The sequence below is a fragment of the Panthera leo genome, chromosome A2 (genome assembly GCF_018350215.1).
Source record: "Panthera leo isolate Ple1 chromosome A2, P.leo_Ple1_pat1.1, whole genome shotgun sequence".
NCBI lineage: Eukaryota > Metazoa > Chordata > Mammalia > Carnivora > Felidae > Panthera > Panthera leo.
The window spans coordinates 100,580,124-100,598,816 of NC_056680.1; the positions used below are offsets into that span (position 1 = coordinate 100,580,124).

General features: G+C 37.6%; 1 protein-coding gene across 1 annotated transcript in view; it reads left to right on the forward strand.

Moving 5' to 3' along the window:
• GLCCI1 (glucocorticoid induced 1) overlaps window positions 1-17,315 on the forward strand; it is a 105,191-nt gene extending 87,876 nt beyond the window's left edge. Inside the window, exons 7-8 of the mRNA XM_042918745.1 lie at window positions 13,114-13,234; window positions 14,409-17,315. Of these exons, the coding sequence (XP_042774679.1) occupies window positions 13,114-13,234; window positions 14,409-14,751 (464 nt within the window). The 3' untranslated portion in view covers window positions 14,752-17,315. The remainder of the gene's footprint in view (window positions 1-13,113; window positions 13,235-14,408) is intronic.
• Window positions 17,316-18,693: the final 1,378 nt, after the last annotated feature.

Genomic DNA, 18,693 nt, shown 5'->3' on the forward strand with positions numbered 1-18,693 from the left:
TGTTAAGTAGAAGTTACTTTGGACTTTGTCTTCTGCTTCTATTTCTGTGGGTGGATCTCAGCAGTTCTCCACTTTCTTTTCACCCTTCCGTTTTTGAAAAGTCTGGTGAACTCCCTTCCTCCATTAAAGGTGTATTGAAGACAGTACTTTAGGCATCTCTTTGCTTCAAGTGGGAAGTCTCCCATTTCGTGGAATGTCAGACTAGGAAACTTATTTCACTGAGGCATCCTACTGGAGCAAACACCTTTAGTCACATCCTCACAATATTTACTATGGATGTTTCACAGTACAACAAAGAAGAAAACGCCTTGCTTCTGGTGGGAGGATTTGTTTTGAAGGTAACTGGAAATTTTAAAGAATAGTGATTTGTTTGAGGCTACCCAGGTGGTAAATGGCTAAAAGGGTCGGTCCGATTGATTCCAAAACCTGTATTCTGTGTTCTTTCAGTAGAAAGGATAAGTGTGGTTCAGGTTGACTACTGTTGCTGTTTATTAGCACCTATAGTTGGGTTAAAATGAAAAGTAAAAACAGCAGTAATAATAAAGCTAGGAAATTAATTCTAGAGTTCTGTTTTCTTCTAAGTTTAATATTGTGGATAATTGAGAGACACTGAACCGAAAAGGAAATATATTAGGAAGATGATAAGTGAGTTCCATTTTGGTTAACTGTTTGTGAGATTGCCTTTAGGGCCTCTAAATGACAGTATGCAATGAGGCAGATAAATATATGGTTTCTGCAGTTCAGAAGAGGTACTCACTTAGATCCTAAGTTTAAAATATACACTGTTTTTACATATAACATAGAACATATGTAAGTTTAAGGTACACAGTGTAATGATTTGATTCATGTGTATGTTTGCAAAATGTTTACCACATAAGGTTAGTTAACGTATCCTTGACCTCACATAACTACTTTTTTGTTGTTGTTATGGTGAGAACATTAAAGTTTTACTCTCATAGCAACTTTGAAGTATACAGTACAGTATTATTAACTGTAATCACCATGCTGTACCTTAGATCCCGAGAACTTAATCATCTTATAACTGAAAGTTTGTCATCTTCGCATGTCTTCCTCCCCTAACAACCACTGTCCTACTCTCTGTTTCTGTAAGTTTGATGTTTTTAAGATTCTACATATAAGTGAGATTGTACACTATTTTTCTCTGACTTATTTCACTTACCATAATGCCCTTAAGGTCCATTCATGCTGTTGCAAATGGTAAGATTTCCTTTTTTATGGTGAATAACATTTCCTGTGTGTATGTGTGTGTGTGCGCGCATTTTCTTTATCCATTTATGGCCACTTAGGTTATTTTCATGTTTGGGCTATTACAAATAATGCTACAGTGAACATGGGAATGCAGGTGTCTCTTCAAGATACTATAATAGTCTGAATTCTGACCATTTCTTAGATAAGTTAGTCCTTTTTTCTAAGACTTTTCCTTTTTTTTTTTGTATATTTTCTTCTGTGTATTTTTATTCTAACACAAATGTTTTTTTGTTTTGTTTTTTTGTGTTCCTCTTGGTGGCTTTGTTTGTTTGTTTGTTTGTTTTAAAGTAAAATGAGAACACTGGTCCGGATCATCTCTAAGGCCAACAATTTTTTTCCTAATAATTAAAAAAATATTTCTTAGTAAAACAGGGTAATAATGCATACCTCTTATCATTATTTGGGTTATTAAGATATTATAGTAAAGTGCTTAGCACAACCATTGGTCCATAGTAAACAATAAATTGTGCTGGGTATGGCTAATAGTGACTTTAAAAAAAAATCTCTGTAGAAATTATGGAATCATTTTAGACATTTTTTGTTTTCTACAAGACTATTTCAGCTTGGGAATTAAGATACTAGTTTATCAACATATTACCATAATTAGCTTTGAGCACTACTTTGTGATTAAGATCAAGCTGATGTTAGCGTTCCCTGAAAAAATTAGGAGACCTTCTATTATAATGCGAACTTTCTAGTTCTCATATCAACTCCCCCCTTTGTGAAGAAAAAATTAAAATAACATCTGTCTCTTTTATATATGCATGTATATACATATACACACACACGCGCATGTATTTCAGGATTGAGGATGGGGGTTTATGTATTCAACTGTGTTTATACTTCTAGTTTAAGAAACATTTATTGAACATGGATGTATGTCAGATGCTCCACTAGGGAGTAGAGAAATAGAGATGAATAGGATGTGATAATCTGTTTTTAAGAAACTTATAGTGTAATATGGGATAATAGTAATGGAAACAAATAATACACTAGTATACAAGAACATTCAGAATACTGAAGATACAAAAGAGGGAGTTGTTAGTTTTACAGTTTCTGATGTCAATTAAACTATAGAGTAGTCTCTGACTCATTACTTCTTTGTGTACAGTCCAAATTTTGTTAAGATACTGATTCCATCTTATAATATACATTTTCTGCAATAAAGCATAAATTAGTCTTTGATTTCCAGTAAAGAAAAAAAATGGAAGCTATAGATTTTGAATAGGTTTGTATTATTAACTATGAAAACAGAATTGGTACTGTAATTTTGTAGTCAACTAGAATATATTGGGAGTACCTACATATTCTACACTTACTGTAGAGAATTCGTTCTGTGATAGAATAATAGTTCAGACATTGTTAGGCACCTGGAAAGGCATACCCAAGAAAGGAGAGGGAGAGCCATTGTGAATACATGGGCTCATGAGAGATGTGCTGGTGAGCTGATTATTTTTCTAAGACTCATCTGTGGCATACTTATCCTTTTCCTGATTTTGCTAACATTGTTTCTTCCTATTCCTAACATATGTTCTTTTCTATGAGCCATGTATCATTTGAGACCTATAAAATAATTTTAGTGGATTATTAGTATATTGGGTTTTTCTTTGGCTATTTTGACTGCAGTGCCATGACAAAAACACTCTATTGAGAAAGATCCAGCCATTAAGAAACTATTTTCAGGTTTGAGGTGGGGTTTTTTTTGTTTGTTTGTTTTTTTCTTTTTTTTTGCTAGGTTTTTCCAGTGACCTGAAGACTGAACGCAGCCTGGTCACATGTCTAAAGTTGTCAGGCTAATTAGCCTAATAACCGCCATGGTTCCTACTGTGTGGAGAATGTCTCATCTTGACATCCTCAGAACATACCCGAAGAGTTAGGCTAAGTTCTTTCACATTATCATGCCCAAAATGCAAGGGAGATAAATAGTGATTTATATAATACAGATGGCAGCATTAAAACACGCTGTTAGCAGCTCTGCCTGCATTCTTTGCTGTTAGCCAAACCGGTGCTGGGCAAGCCACAGAATCGAGACTTCAGTCTGCCACTTACAGTTGATCTTTGGCACAATTCGCATAGGCAGTTGTTATAAAATTCTGCAATTTTGCAAGATATTGTGGAAACATTGATTATTCTAATCATAAAGTCAACTGAACCATTCTCCTTGGGCCAAGTACGGAGAGTTCAATTCCAAGAGTCCACAAATTGGCTACTTGGAACTTAAACTGTACTTTCCCACAAGAACAACGTATGTTATGTGGATGGAGTTTCCCAAGGCCAACGCATAGAAGCCTATTTACCTCTTACTGTGATTAACTCATAAATATTAATAATCCTGAACTTTGGGGGTTAGGACTGAGAAGGCTTTAGTTGTAGGAGAGAAAAAAATAAAGTATTATCTTGTCTTTTCCGGGCTCTTTTTGACATCATCTTATTCCTTCCTACACACATTTTAATTCTATTTGCGTTTATGTCTAGGGCTGTATTGCTTAACCTTCTTCAACCTTTGCCCTTAACATACTTCAATGCTCTATCTTCTAGAGAGCTTAATCAGCTGAGATTTTGTGGTACATTTCTTTTCATGTTTTATATTGTTAAAATAAATAGGTTGGATATACGGCTTTTAGCAACTGCATCTTAAAATCACTGCTTCTGATCCTGAGTCTGTTTCTCTATCAAAAGATTATCTCCACATAGTTCTAGGATCCCTTGTTACCCTAGAAGAACCTCTTTTGGTAAAATGACCAGGAGTATAGAGCTACAACACAAGAATTATTCCATAGGCTAACACTGACCTGTTCTAGAATCCTGTCCCTAATGTCATCTTCCCTGTTTCTCTTTTTCAAGGTAACATGTAAAATCTTATATATTCCCATTGACAGCACATAAGAAGCATCCAGTAAATGCCTTTTTCCCCTCTTTAGGAAAATGTTCACAATCATACTGATGGCAGATGCTGTGCTAGCCCTCTGTGGATGAGTTACTATTTATAGTTGAAAACTAAGTAATAAGTATACATCTCCGTTCTAGCAGTTACAACCCAGAGCCTAGAATAGAAGCAAACCAAAATTTATTAACAAACGTGCATATATGTTTCACTTAATCTCCTGTTATCTATTTACCAGAATATAAGCTCCAGCAGGAGCAGATAACTTTATTTTACTCATTGCTTTATCCTCAGCATAGAGTAGTGCCTATCATAGAGTAGTGCTTAGTGGAGATTTCTTCACGTATTCCTTTAAGGCCTGTCTTTATGGTATGTCCATTTTTTAAGGATATATTTTTTAGCTGTGTTGAACATCAGTATCTTTTTTTTAGGTTGTTAAATTATATGTATGAGGCCTTTGAATGTTCAGGAAGAGTGTGATAATGTTCCCCTCCCCGATCACCACCAAAAAAAAAGTACAGAGAACTAAACAACTAAGATTATGCTAATTTAGTGATAAGGCCTTTGGTGGGGAAGAAACCATAAAGTCCAAATTCCCTTCTGAAATTCAGGGAAAGGAAGTAACTGCTAAAATCCATATCATCTTCCATTCTGATCATGACTGGGCAGAAAGTAGGGTATCAACTAGGCCTGTTGATACCCCCAAAAGGGGATCTGTTAAATTTTTTCTCCCTGTTATCTTCTGTGTTCCTCTAGGAAAAATACCAACACATAGAGGCCATTGCTTACACTGGGTCTCTTGTGACACTAACAAAAGTCAGGCCCAATAAAGCTTTCAGATTTTAATTAGAATTCAGATTACCTGAGCTTTCAGACTTTAATTAGAAGCATGGGATGTTAGATTGGAAGGAACTTGATCATCATCTTGTCTCCTCCTCCTGTCTCCAGCAAGGACACTACAGTTGAGACAGATCAAAACCTAGCAAGACAGGGAGCCTAACGGTAATGAGCTCTGACTCTGGTGCAGCCTGGTTCAATCCCAGCTCTGCCACTTAGTAATTATGTGTCCTTGGGCAAGCTACTCAACCTCTCTTGTATCTCAATTTCTTAATCTGTTAATTACAGATAATGATGGTACCTGCCTCCTAGGATTGTTAATAGTGATTAAATGTGCTCAGGTGATTTTACCTTTGTCATCTCCTATAATGTTACCACAATCCTGTGAGTAGGGAGGAACATTATTATTTTAAGAAAGGGGAAGCTGAGGCTTACAAAATAAAGTAACTTTCCTAAGTTCTTTGTAGTCCAGATGACAAAAAAGATCTTCTATACAAACCTCATACTACTACTTGCTGCCTCTTTTGCAGGAGGAATAGCCTTATATGGGCAATCAGCTGTGAAAGGGCCTGGTGTGTGGAGAACAGTAAGAAACTGTGTGGCTAGAGCACAGAGGTGAATGGTGGCGAGCAGAAGCAGTGAGAGTAGAGAGGTAGAAAGGCCGGTATTTCATAAGGGGCCTTGTAGGCCTTGCTCAGAGAAATGAAGGACCAGGTAAAGATCTTTGTCAGCTAAAGGACACGACCAGATTTATCTTTAAGGGCCACAGCACAGGTGGAAGTACAGAAGTGGAGAGAGAGCAGGAGGACCAGATAAGGTAATTTTTGGCAGTCTAGTCCCGTGGTCTCCAAATTTGATTTCTCACATGTCCTTTGCAGCAATTTTTGATCTATACCATTAATATAAGTTCATATATTTCTAAGTTATGTATGTACTTAATTCGATCCACAAACTAAATATGTATTAGTAAAGCATACTTTCTTATTTTTAAGGGTAAAAAGTGTGTGTAAATGTTCTAAAAATCTTGCATGTCAGCACATTGTTTTATGCCTCTCAGTTGGGAAACCACAGGGGCAGGGGAGAGAGAGATTGAGGGGGTGCAGAGATGTTGGAGGAGAGGGACTAAAGAGGAGTCTGCAGCATCTGGTGGCTGATAGATGGACGAGGTCAGGGAGGATAAAGGCCAAGTTCTATCAGAGTTCTAATTTGGGAGATGCAGAAGGTAGATTATTACCATTAGTAATTAGGCAGTGAGTATCAAAGAAGGAACAAGCTTTAAGGTGGAAACAGTGATAAGTTTAAGATTCCATGTTGGTTAGTGCCTAAAGACACTATAATACCATTTTTCTTTAGCAAGAATTAGGGGTAAAAAGTAAATACCAAGATTTCCCTAATACCGTTAAGACAGCATTTGTAGCATTTTTCTTTGCCACCTTCTATTTCGCACATAGTTAAGTGCTCAGCAAATATTTAAGTGAGCATTTAAAATTACAGTGAAACTTTGGGGTGCCTGCGTGGCTCAGTTGGTTAAACATCTGATTTCGGCTCAGGGCATGATCTCACAGTTTGTGAGTTTGAGCCCCGTGTCAGGGTCTGTGCTGACAGCTCGGAGCCTGGAGCCTGCTTCAGATTCTGCCCTCTCTCTCTCTCTCTGCCCTCCCCTGTTCATGTGCTCTCTTTCTCTCAAAGATAAGTAAACATTAAAATTTTTTTTTTAATTACAGTGAAACTTTTATTAGAAGTGTTTATTTTTCCTCATTAGGATACTTCAGGAGTAGTTTAATATGAATAGTGTGTTTTAAAATGTTTTTTGAAAACTGATGTCCCTGGAAATATTTCTATTTAAAAAGCTCAAGAATATAAAATCTCAGATGGGGGACACCTGGGTGGCTCAGTTAGTTAAGCATCCAACTCTTGATCTCAGCTCAGGTCTTGATTGCCGGGTCAGGAGTTCAAGCCCCGTGTTGGACTCTGAGCTGGGTGTGAAGTCTACTTTAGAAAAATAAACAAAAAAGATTGTATCAGCATGATTTTCCTGAGATCCTTAATTACATTACTTTTCAAGATATAAAATATTCTCTGTAAACTGAAATTTTTCTGCGTGCCCATTGTGATGTATATGTATAAGAGGCTGGATTTTAGTCTATAAACTGGTTTGAAGACTGTCTTCAGTAAAGTGATTTGCTTTCATTTTGAACTGCAAGGTCAGATAGTCAAATTCAGAGTGACTAGTTAGCATATCAATGACTCCAAGTTACATTAGGAGATAATAATAAAGCGTGCCATTCTGCATATCAAGATTATGTTTGTGGAAGAAGAATTGTACTTATTGAGTACACAAAAATAAAGGAACAGCTATGATTGTTTACTTAATTTTTAAATTGATATCAATTCAATGAACACTTAGGGAACGATGTGATTAAAACACTTGCCCACATATGACAAATATTTAATTAATGGACCAAACATTTGGAATGTGAGTTAAGCCCATTATTCAAAACACAATCTTAATTTGAAATAAAGTTCAAAAATATAAGTAGTGAAGGTTCTGATGGTCATTATTCCTCCTTACCCTTTGTTGAATGCCAGTCTGAGGAAGATCTTAGCTGTGGCTGATGTCTTGTTTTATTAAAATTCTGTAACCTTCTCATAAAAGGTTGACTTTGAAGTTTTAGGGGAACCTTACAGACTGTTTGTAAAAGCCAAAGTTTTTCCTTACTTGTCCCCAGTTTGGTCTTGGAGTTAATTGAACTCCTTTTCAATACAATCAGTAATCACAAACAACTGGTTCCAAATTGTTTGTTGCCAAGAAAGGCTATATAGTTTTACGTTTCTCCCAGTTTCATTAGGCCATCAAACCACACTACAGCTGATAATTTCATTTCCTGAAGCAAAAGAAGTAATTTTAATGCTAGAGTAGTAATTGTTTAGGTCCTATTTAGTCAATCATATTTCTAACCTAACTCATCATTGGCTTTTAATTACACTCCTCATATGTCATTGAGTATAGTTTTGGTTGAACTCTACCCTCACTTACCCAGCCTCTTACCTCCGCTGTGAAGACAGAATTACATTCTACTGGTTCGGTCTTTGTAGAGGAATCTGTAGAATCTATGCTTTAGCCATTGATTTTAATTTCAGGATGATAGATTATATGCTAAAGGATGACATTATGAACTGGCAGGGTTTATGCTAGGCAGTCTAAACTGGGGAATCTGGTACTCCAAATATCACCCTGCCTTGCTCCCAGACACAAAAATCTCCTCTTTTTAAGTACCTGAATAGAAGTAGAATGTGCAGATCTATTAAAAATTATTTTCTTTTCCCCTCTTCTGCCAAGAGAAAGTAGAATAGGCACTTAATTTCTGAATGGTTCACCTTCTTACATTTGCAAACAGGGAAGGGTGTGTTCTTTCTGCTATTATGGTCATATTCAGACCATATGATTCAGGCACTGTCCTAATTCTTTTCGCACACATTTTTCATAGCTATCCTATCAGTAATTAGTCCCATTTTGCAGATCAAAAAAGGGATCAAATTTTTCCTAGGTTGTGGTGTTAGGCCTGATAGAAGTCAGGCAGCCTGACTCCAGACCAGTGCTTTGACCTTTTCATGATTGGGTCTCAAATTTGGCTCTGCTGTAAAAATATTTGGGGGCTTTCCAAAAAAAAAAAAAAAGAAAGAAAGAAAGCAACGAGGCAGCACGTGCTGGGGAAGAGCCCCAGACTAACTAAATCAGAATATCTTAGGGATGAGGTCTGGACAGTGGTATTTATTGATATTTTTGAAACATCTGATGAGTCTAATGTGAAACCAAAGTTAAGGACTACTTACTGTGCTATTACATTGCTTGTTTTAGTACTAATTTCTCTTAATTTGATAGTGATCTGATAGTAAGAGATAAAGCACATCTAAAGACTTAAGACTAGTAAGAACCATGGCAAAGATTTTACATACCTACCCACAGAATGTCTTAACTGTATAATATCATTTTTTATACTGGAATTGTGGGCCATACTTAATATACCAGAAATAATGAGGGCCATATATAAGGAGAGATTCAGAAAACTCTTAAACAATAAAAGTACATGTGGTTTTTTTTTGTTTTTTTGTTTTTAACATTTATTTATTTTTGAGACAGAGACAGAGCATGAGCAGGGGAGGGTCAGAGAGAGGGAAACACAGAATCCGAAACAGGCTCCAGGCTCTGAGCTGTCAGCACACAGCCCGATGCGGGGCTCGAACTCACGGACCGCGAGATCATGACCCGAGCCGAAGTCAGACACCCAACCGACCGAGCCACCCAGGCGCCCCAAAGTACATGTAGTTTTAAAAATATTGTTTTTGTTTGTAAAAGCCAATTTTCTCCTTCTCCCCAAATATTAAAAATATTTGACAACCTACTTATATTTTAATGGTAAATATGGTACACATGTATAAGTTTTCCCAAACCAGTAAAAGGTTTCCATAATTTCCAGAGTTGGGTGATTCTTTATAAAGATAGATGAGACTGTTAAAATACAGACATATGTAAATAATCATATTTTTTACATTTAGTTTTATTAATTGACATTGGCTATGATATAAGAATATAAAGTTACACTTAATGAGAACTACAGGTCTAGTTATTTCTTACTGAGGGATGACAGAATGTGAAAATTTATCATGCTTGTGAACAAAAGTGATTGAATTAAGATTACCATGAAACTTCTCATCTTGAATCTCCTGAGCAAGTGTGTTTACCTCACATTTGTAATGTTCTGTTACTGAAATGTGTTTATTAAATTTGGCACAGAGTTCTAAACGAATCAGCTAGACCCCAAGTCTGGAATGGGTAGAATAGGTTGTTCATGTGGGTTGTTTTTAAATCATGCCATTTTGTGAAGCAAAAAAATACTTGTTAGAACCATTAAGAAAGTCACAGAATTTTCGAGTTAGGAGTGATAATTTCTTTAGTTATATAGAAACTCAGAAAGGCAGTTGTGTTTAAGGTTTTACAACTAGTGACAGAACTGAGACCTCGGACCACGGGTCTCCATTTCCTGTTCCTCTTTGCTGTCTACCAGATCATATACTCACCTGAGGGAAAAAAAAAAACAAAACTCCAGATTGAACAAATCTGTTAATAGTTTCAATTTTTGGGAGTGCCTGAGTGGTTCAGTCAATTAAGCGTCCAACTTCAGTTCAGGTCCTGATCTCACAGCTTGTGAGTTTGAGCCCCACGACAGGCTCTGTGCTGACACCTTGAAGCCTGGAGCCTGCTTCGGATTCTGTGTCTCCCTCTCTCTCTGCCCCTCCCCCCAGCTCCCCCCCCCCCCACTCTGTCTCTCTCTGTGTCTCAAAAATGCATAAACATTAAAAAAATTTTTTTTCTAAATAGTTTTAATTCTCCTTTCAAGCTTTATTTTCCAGACCACCAAAAATTCAAATAAATGTTATATATATAGTTCAACAGCAACTACAAAAAACCCTCAACTTTTTAATTGAAAAGGTAAGGAGATATAATAGTACCAAATACGATCTATTCTAGGATAGCAATATATTTATTTATTTTTTGTTTAACATTAACCACCCCTTCTCCCCTAAACTAGAACAAGAATGTTTAAGTGGGGCGCCTGGGTGGCTCAGTCAGTTAAGTGTCTCACTCTTGGTTTCGGCTCAGGTCATGAACTCACGCTTCGTAAGTTCAAGCTCTGTGTAAGGCTCTGTGCTGCCAGTGCAGAGCCTGCTTGGGATTCTCTCTCTCTCTGTCCCTCCCTCCCTCTCTCTCTCAAAATAAATAAATAAACTTTAAAAAAACTATTTTAAGAAAAGAATGTTTAAGTAGGTAAAACTAAAACTATAAGCTTCTGAAATTTAAAAAAAAATTAGGAATAAAACTATTTAATTTATTGTAAATTGTTAATAGGAAGATAATCAGTTTTGTACATTGTCCAGCTCCTGTCTAGCTTTCAATGCTGGGAATGTCCCTTGAAGTCATTAATAAAGTCATGAGAGAAATCAAGCAGCAGACCTGGTGATGTAGTAAGCAGTAGAGCCCAAAAGACTGTAGCAGTGGCCGAGGTGACTTTTCTTACATGCTGATGGGGTGAGTCCTTGACTGCTGACATGGCCACACCCTGGCTGACAGCAAGAAAAAGTCTTATCACAACCATTGGAGCCCAGGGTTTCAGGCCATTTGTGCCCTCCTTGGAGAATACCATCACCAGCAAGAACCTCCACGGAGACATCGCATACCATCTCCACAGGGCTGCTTGCTGCCTGGATAATAAAGCAGGGTCAGGCTGTGTTTTTGTATTACACCAAGCTCAAGGTCTCGTTCTCACCACTTTTTGATTGTAGACCAGTCTTTCTGGTCTTGCCCAGCTCAAGTAGAGGGCAGCAAACTCAGACTCTAGCCAGGTTAATGAGGTTTTGCATTCACCTAAGAAAGAAAATTATATCCTTCCTCCTGGCTTCCATTTGTTTAAATACTATGAGTATCGACTCTGAGAAAATCTTTAAATCTGAATGACATGTGAAGAAACGGAACTTAATTCTAAGACCTAATTCCTTCCAACAGACAGTGTGTAATCTGTAGGAACATATGTAACAGTAGTGATGGAGAAGGGGTGGTTTTCTAAGGTTTCCCAATTGTGTGGCCTTTTTATTTTGTAGGCAATGATTTCCCAGCCCAAGATACAGCCATATGCAAATATAAGCACACATCTCCATTCCCAAGACTAACCTAGGTGCTCTTTGACTCACTTACCAAATACAACTAAGTGTGCCTCAAAAGTCTACTAAGCATGTATTATAGTTCATGATGATGAAAACTTCCCTGTTACTCAGATTCTGAATGTTGTGCTGTGTTCTGTAGCCTAATCCAAAGCAACTTATCAAAATTGTGACAACCTTAATTATGACACCAAAGCCATCTTTCAAAATATACATGAATGGGGCGCCTGGGTGGCGCAGTCGGTTAAGCGTCCGACTTCAGCCAGGTCACGATCTCGCGGTCCGTGAGTTCGAGCCCCGCGTCAGGCTCTGGGTTGATGGCTCCGAGCCTGGAGCCTGTTTCCGATTCTGTGTCTCCCTCTCTCTCTGCCCCTCCCCCGTTCATGCTCTGTCTCTCTCTGTCCCAAAAATAAATAAAAAACGTTGAAAAAAAAAATTTAAAAAAAAAAAAATATACATGAAAATAATACATCTCAATAGATCATGTGCTTCGTATTTTAGCAGTGAGAATTGGTTTGCATTAAGTCAGAATTTGTTTAAATGGGACTATTGTATTTATACAGGTACGTTACTGACTTTACAACTTGGCATCTTACAAAGATAATGACACATTTTGGTGGATTTGATTTTCCAAAATCCTTTGCCAGGTAGGAAAGGGAGAAATTACATATAGGTTTTATGACTTTTCATGAATAGACCATTTCTTTTTTTGGTCAAAAATATGAAGAAAACATGTTAGGTAGAGATGCTTTTAGATTCCTCATGCTTCTAATAGCAAAAATACAAACTGCTGGAAAAACTATTTTATGTAGACATTTTCAAGGCAAATTTCTGAGTAAATTCCATTTTTCATGATGGGCTGAGGGAAAAAGATATTATGTGTTACAAACCTGTTTTTTTCCCCTGTATACATCTGTTCATGGTGTAATGAAAGTAAAAGTAATATTTCTGCTAAGAAACTTTGTAATGAAGATTATTCCACATGCTAAAATTTTTAATTAAACCAGTTGGACAGTGAGAAAACCTAGAGAACTCTGTGTTATAACCTCTTATATTTCTTTTGCATGATTTATATATATTGCCCCATTCATCTACATTTTGAAATACATACTGCTGTAATTGTTTTCAAGATGATAGCGCTGCTTTATTCAAAATGCAGTTTCTGGACCGAAATATCTTCCTTTTATTTTCTGTGGTATGGCAGATAACTGTTGCATCACATCTTTTATTTCTAAGAAATGTACTACACAAGGGTGTTAGTAATAGCTCTGCAAAAAAGGAAGCTCTGTGGTGGAAGCAGAGGGGCCATAGTGGATAAACTGTGCAAAAGGCTGCTTGTTTGGAAATCAAATTTAATTTAAAAGAGCTTTCAATCACTAGTTAATATAACTGCTTTAAATTTACAGACAGTGGGAGTAGCTCACCGTTACCCAAGTACGCTTCATCTCCCAAACCAAACAACAGCTACATGTTCAAACGGGAGCCCCCAGAGGGATGTGAGCGAGTGAAGGTCTTTGAGGAAATGGCGTAAGTAATGTCTTTTCTATCAGCTGGGATCTGCAAAGCTGTAAAGCTTTTTTTTACTGAGACCAGTTGATTACAGATGAATCAACTACTCCATCCAGCTGATAACGTGTCTCAAAACCAAATTATAAAAAGAAAATTGAATAAGCAGAAGGGATCTTAGTGTAGCATTGGAGTCTGTATGCTGGAAATACATAAACTTAATACAGAAACTTGGAAATTCATCCTTACTACCTAAAATATCTATTTTTGATCACTAAGAATTTTCCTCTCAAAACCTCTGTTGATTTAGACGGCTAACAAGGAGTTTAGAGGCAAAGTTAATATCCATGTGTGGCTGGCCTTACGATAGTGATGCCCCAAACCAGAAGGAAACTAACATGTCTCCCTGTAGACGCTATCTAGCATGTGTATTCATTTAATGGAGACAGATTTTTTTTTTCTTTTTGAATTTTCAGTACGCATTAAATTAGAAATTAAAGAAGAGGTTCATGCTGTGAATGCTTGGCAGAGTAGCTCAAAAAAAAAAAAAAAAAAAAAAAAAAAAAAAAAAAAAGACTCTGTGGCTCTTAGACTCACTCATCCCTTTGTCCCAGTGCAAGTGCCTGGGGAAGGCTGCTGTACTCTTGCAACCTGGAAGGGGACAGAGACTGGTCTTGCAGGAGTTGATGGCTAAGTTCTGGGAGTGGGAGGGGAGGAAAGGCTAAAGGACCCTGCTCTGCTGGGCTGTGACCGGCTCTTTGAGAAATTTTCTGATCTGTTGGTAGATGTATAGCAATGCAGAAAAAGGAGGAAATGCTTAAAACCAAATATAGGATTAGGTCATCCCTCTCCCATTGCACTTTTTCTTAACAGAAAAGGTCATTCTAACCTTGCATAATCTTCAGCTATAAAGTAGGAGTTTTTTCCATCTTCCTAAATGATTGAAAGCAAACTAATGATCTTAGAAAAAATTTGCCCAGTCCTTTTGAAGATCCTTTGGTGTCAAAATTCACTCAGTGCTGTGCACATCCGTAGTCTGCCAGCTGACTTGTGCTATGGAAGATGTTTACCCCTCTGTGTACACTTAACTCATTCCCTGCCATTCGCATTGTAGCTGTTGTAGAGAACTCCAGCTAAGTGAGAAAGTTTGGAAGTTGTTAGTGATTATAAATGTCATTTTGTCTTACGGTTTTAGGTCTCGTCAGCCTATCTCAGCCCCTCTCTTTTCATGTCCTGACAAAAACAAGGTTAATTTCATCCCAACCGGATCAGCTTTCTGTCCTGTAAAACTTCTAGGCCCTCTCTTACCTGCCTCCGACCTGATGCTCAAGAACTCTCCTAACTCTGGCCAGAGCTCGGCTCTGGCCACTCTGACCGTCGAGCAGCTCTCCTCCCGGGTTTCCTTTACATCCCTTACTGACGACACCAGCTCCGTGGGCGCCACGGAGGCCTCCGTCCAACAGCCGTCCCAGCAGCAGCTCCTGCAGGAACTGCAGGGTGAGGAACACATCTCTGCTCAGAACTATGTGATCATCTAAAGTGAAGGGGGAGCTGGCCTCTACCCTACCTTCATGGATTAGGAACTAGACCTCAGACATCTTATCTGCATGGAGTGACAAACTTTTTGAACACCACCACCACCAACAGAATACTTATCAGCATCATAAAGTATCTCTTGACACTGATCTTGGCAGGGACGGAACTCCTATTCAGCAGTTTTTGTGGAAAGCAGTAATGCTTGCAAAATGTGTGTGTCATTCAGCATTTTAAGTGGAGACTATGCATTTCATAGTATGTTTGACAGAGTAGTAGTGTGTCCTGTGTTTTGTTCCAAATTCTTCAGTATAAATAAGCTCTATATCAAAAAGTTGCCTGTCTAAATAGAAAAATGTCTTGCTGTGTTTTGTCCTATGGAAAATACTGTACTTCAGGATTATGTTTACAATTGATCCAGGTGTTTGTTTCTAACTTCTGTAATACATACAATGCAAAAAAAATAAATAAATAAATGGCCACAACAGTTGCACAGTGCCCACCCTATGGCCTAGCTTCAGGTACTTCAGTTGAAGTCTAAACTCAGGTAACTTGGAATGTATATCATATTGGGATATTAAATATTTCACAGCTAAAAAGCTAAAGAGGGAACATCACTCTTTTGCCTTTCCTTATTTTCTGCATTTCCCTTTCCTCATTACATTCCACATTCTTAGAATAAGAAGTGCATTCAACCCTAGGAGAACAATAATCCTGGACATGGGTGAACATGAGGAGAACCAGCAAATCTGTGGTGTCTGACATCACTTTTGTCATGCGGTTACAAGTAACACAACTGTTGAATCCACTGTTTCAACATGTGTAGATGTGGCTTTTTTTTTTTTTTTTAAACAAGTTCAGGTGTTGCTCAGTTAATGACTGTTCTAATGTTGCAAATAAAGCGTCCGATACCAGGCTGTATGTAAACATTCCAATTGTGTGTAATGGGATTTAAAAACAAGAAAGTCTAGGTTTGATTTCCAAACAAGTGAACTTTCCCAGGGGATGATGGAGATTTCTTGTTTATGTTGCCCATCAGGGTCATGAAATGCCATTGTTTTAGCTAAAGGCATATTAATGTTCAGTTTCACTTTTGGAAATGCTTTAATTTGCAGGTTGAAAAATGACACGCTTTTGGTTGTTTTCCTCAAGCACTTGAGGTGTGCGAGTCGCATTTGTGTGGAGAGAGAGCATGCGGGTCTCAGATGCTGTGCACATTAGGAAGCAGGTTCTTTGGTGACTTACATGGCGGTCGCTCACAGCTGCCTCATTGCGTCTCTCCTCACAATATCATGGATAGTTCTGGTGGTATTTTGGATGTGCAAAGTAAAGCCTATACCCAGGTAAGCAGTCTTGAACTCACAGACTTGACCCGAATTCTCAACAGTGTGAAGAGAGCCCTAGATACTCTTGAGTGATCAGTGGAAGAGCCCAGCTCTCAGACTTTGTTTTCTGCGGCACAAAGAGAGTATCCTAAAGCAGAGGGAGGTTTTTGTATTTTTATTCCATTGCTTCAGTTCAGTAAAACACAGAGTTGTTTCATCTGTACCTACTACAGTATATGGCACAGTTTTCTTAACAGTTAGGGGAATAGGTGCCTACAGTTATAGGAACGTTTCAGTTCCTTTCAGTCATTCCTCGGGATTTCTTTGTTTTATTTCCTAAGGAGGGTGAAGAAAGAAGAAGTGATAAAGAAGAAAGCAACACCATTGATTTTTTTTTTTTTAGAAATGGTATATATATATATATGTATATGTTTGTGTGTGTATGTATTCTGTGTATTATTTTTTCATGATTCCAATTATCTTCTTTCCACCAAAGTTTGCAGTAATATTCTCTCCTGAAGGTGCATTCTGGCTCCTTTAAATTAGTCAGTGTTATATTGTAGGAGACTGTCATGGAAAAGGACTCAGTTTACTTTTGCCATTTTCACAGGGGAACCTTTTAAAACAATCTCTTCAGCAGCAGACACCTTTAACCCTAATAATCTCAGGCCTTGATGAAAATACTATATTTTGTAGATTATGGTTAAAGGGAGAAAATTATTCTGTAAGATAAATATGAGCTCCATTAACTTCTGCTATCTGGTTTAGCATTACATAATGTATTGATCTTATGCTCTGCTTTTGTCCAAATAAGATGCAATAGTATCAATATCAATTTCTGAAAGATGGACTGAATGCTTTTTTGGTGATGAAATCTGATGTACGATATTTATAGTGACATGTGCTTTTATTTTCTCATGAGAAACTAAATATTGTGTTGTACATTTGTTCTTAGCATATATTAAAGTTCCGAACCAAATGTGTTAAAGCTTATGCTTTGCCATGTAAATTTCCCAGAAGTTGTTGAGCTCAAATGTATCCTACATCCAGCTGTAGAAATTTGTCAGAAATTGTTTAAATTTTGTACATAGTTGTACTGTTTAATTCTAGCCACTGCGCTGAACAGTATTCGAGTTACCATACAATATGGCTTTACACAAGGAAATGTGTGGCTTTTGTTTTGTATTTTTTCAGTATAGAAGTTCCTGTGTCTTATTTAAATAAAGTTATTAGTAAAACCAGAATAGTTCACCTATGTTTTTTGGAAAGACTGGTTCGTAAGCACCTTGCCCAACAGAGATACACTTAGGTCAGGGTGATGGCAGTATCTGGTGCTCACTGAATTCCTGACCTGTATCTCTGGTGCTGGAGGGACTCTGACCGGATCAGATTTCCACAGCCTGGTTTCCTCTTGACATGTCATTTACACACTTTCCATCACACAGTAAGAAGCTGGATGTCTAAAGTTCCAAGTCTTTGTACCGCTCCCAACTGTGTGAGCACCTCAAATAGAGAAGACACTGCCCTTACATTTTTATTCTATACCTAAGAATTTTTTATGGGAGTAATTCTTTTTATTGTTTTTTATTTTTTTGTTTATTTATTTTTGAGAGACAGAGAGATAGCAAGTGGGGGAAGGGCAGAGAGAGAGGAAGACAAAGAATCTGAAGCAGGTTCCAGGCTCTGAGCTGGCAGCACAGAGCCCAATGCGGGGCTTGAACTCACAGACCACGAGATCATGACCTGAGGAAGTTGGACAGTTAATCAACTGAGCCACCCAGGTACCCCAAAGTCATTTTTTTTTTAAGTCCACTGACATCACCTCAAAGGAAGTTGTGTGTTTCTTACAAAGAAAACTGCAGCAAAAAATTTTAAATTGTTTACTCTTTTTATTTAGGTTTAGATTTGGGATAAGAGGGAGAAAACCTTAACAGAACAAAGGAGTTGTTGATGTTATGCCCAGTTATCCAGATAGGGTCATGATAGGCCTCATGGTGGCCTGAGAGCAAAACAGACTACTTTGAGAAATAATTTGCCAGCAGTCTTCTTCATTTCCGAAGCATATCTCCTTAAAGAGGTTGGTAAGATTTTACCTTTAAATTTAGCTTAAAAATGTGTAATTAGCTATGTTTTGGGCTGAAGAAAAAGTAAAATATAACTTTTCAATGGTGATGTTTATCAACAGTTTTCTTGAAGATGATACATAACTTGGGCAGGAAACGATCTATCCGAGGTTAAAAGTCCCACTGCAGGTGACTGTGAAGGAGAAAGTGGAATTCTCAGCTCCGTCTCTGCTTGACTTGATCATATAAGCTTAATATAAACAGCCCTGAGAAACAGGTCAGTATTGCAAATTAACAAAACAAAACAAAACAAAACAAAACCCAAACCTAAGGAACAAGGAGAGAGGGGAATTAGGTCTAGATCTAAGTTTTAGCCTTGTGCTAGCTAAAAATAATCACTTGAAGTTTATTCATGAATATTTCAAAATAAATGTTTGCTCCCACCCCTTCCATCTCTGAAGTTCCATTATCCCTACATGTTCCCAGCAGCTCCTACCTTCTACCCCCGCTTGAAACTCACAAGTCTTTTTTCCCCTCTTTACATACCTTTGGTAAACTC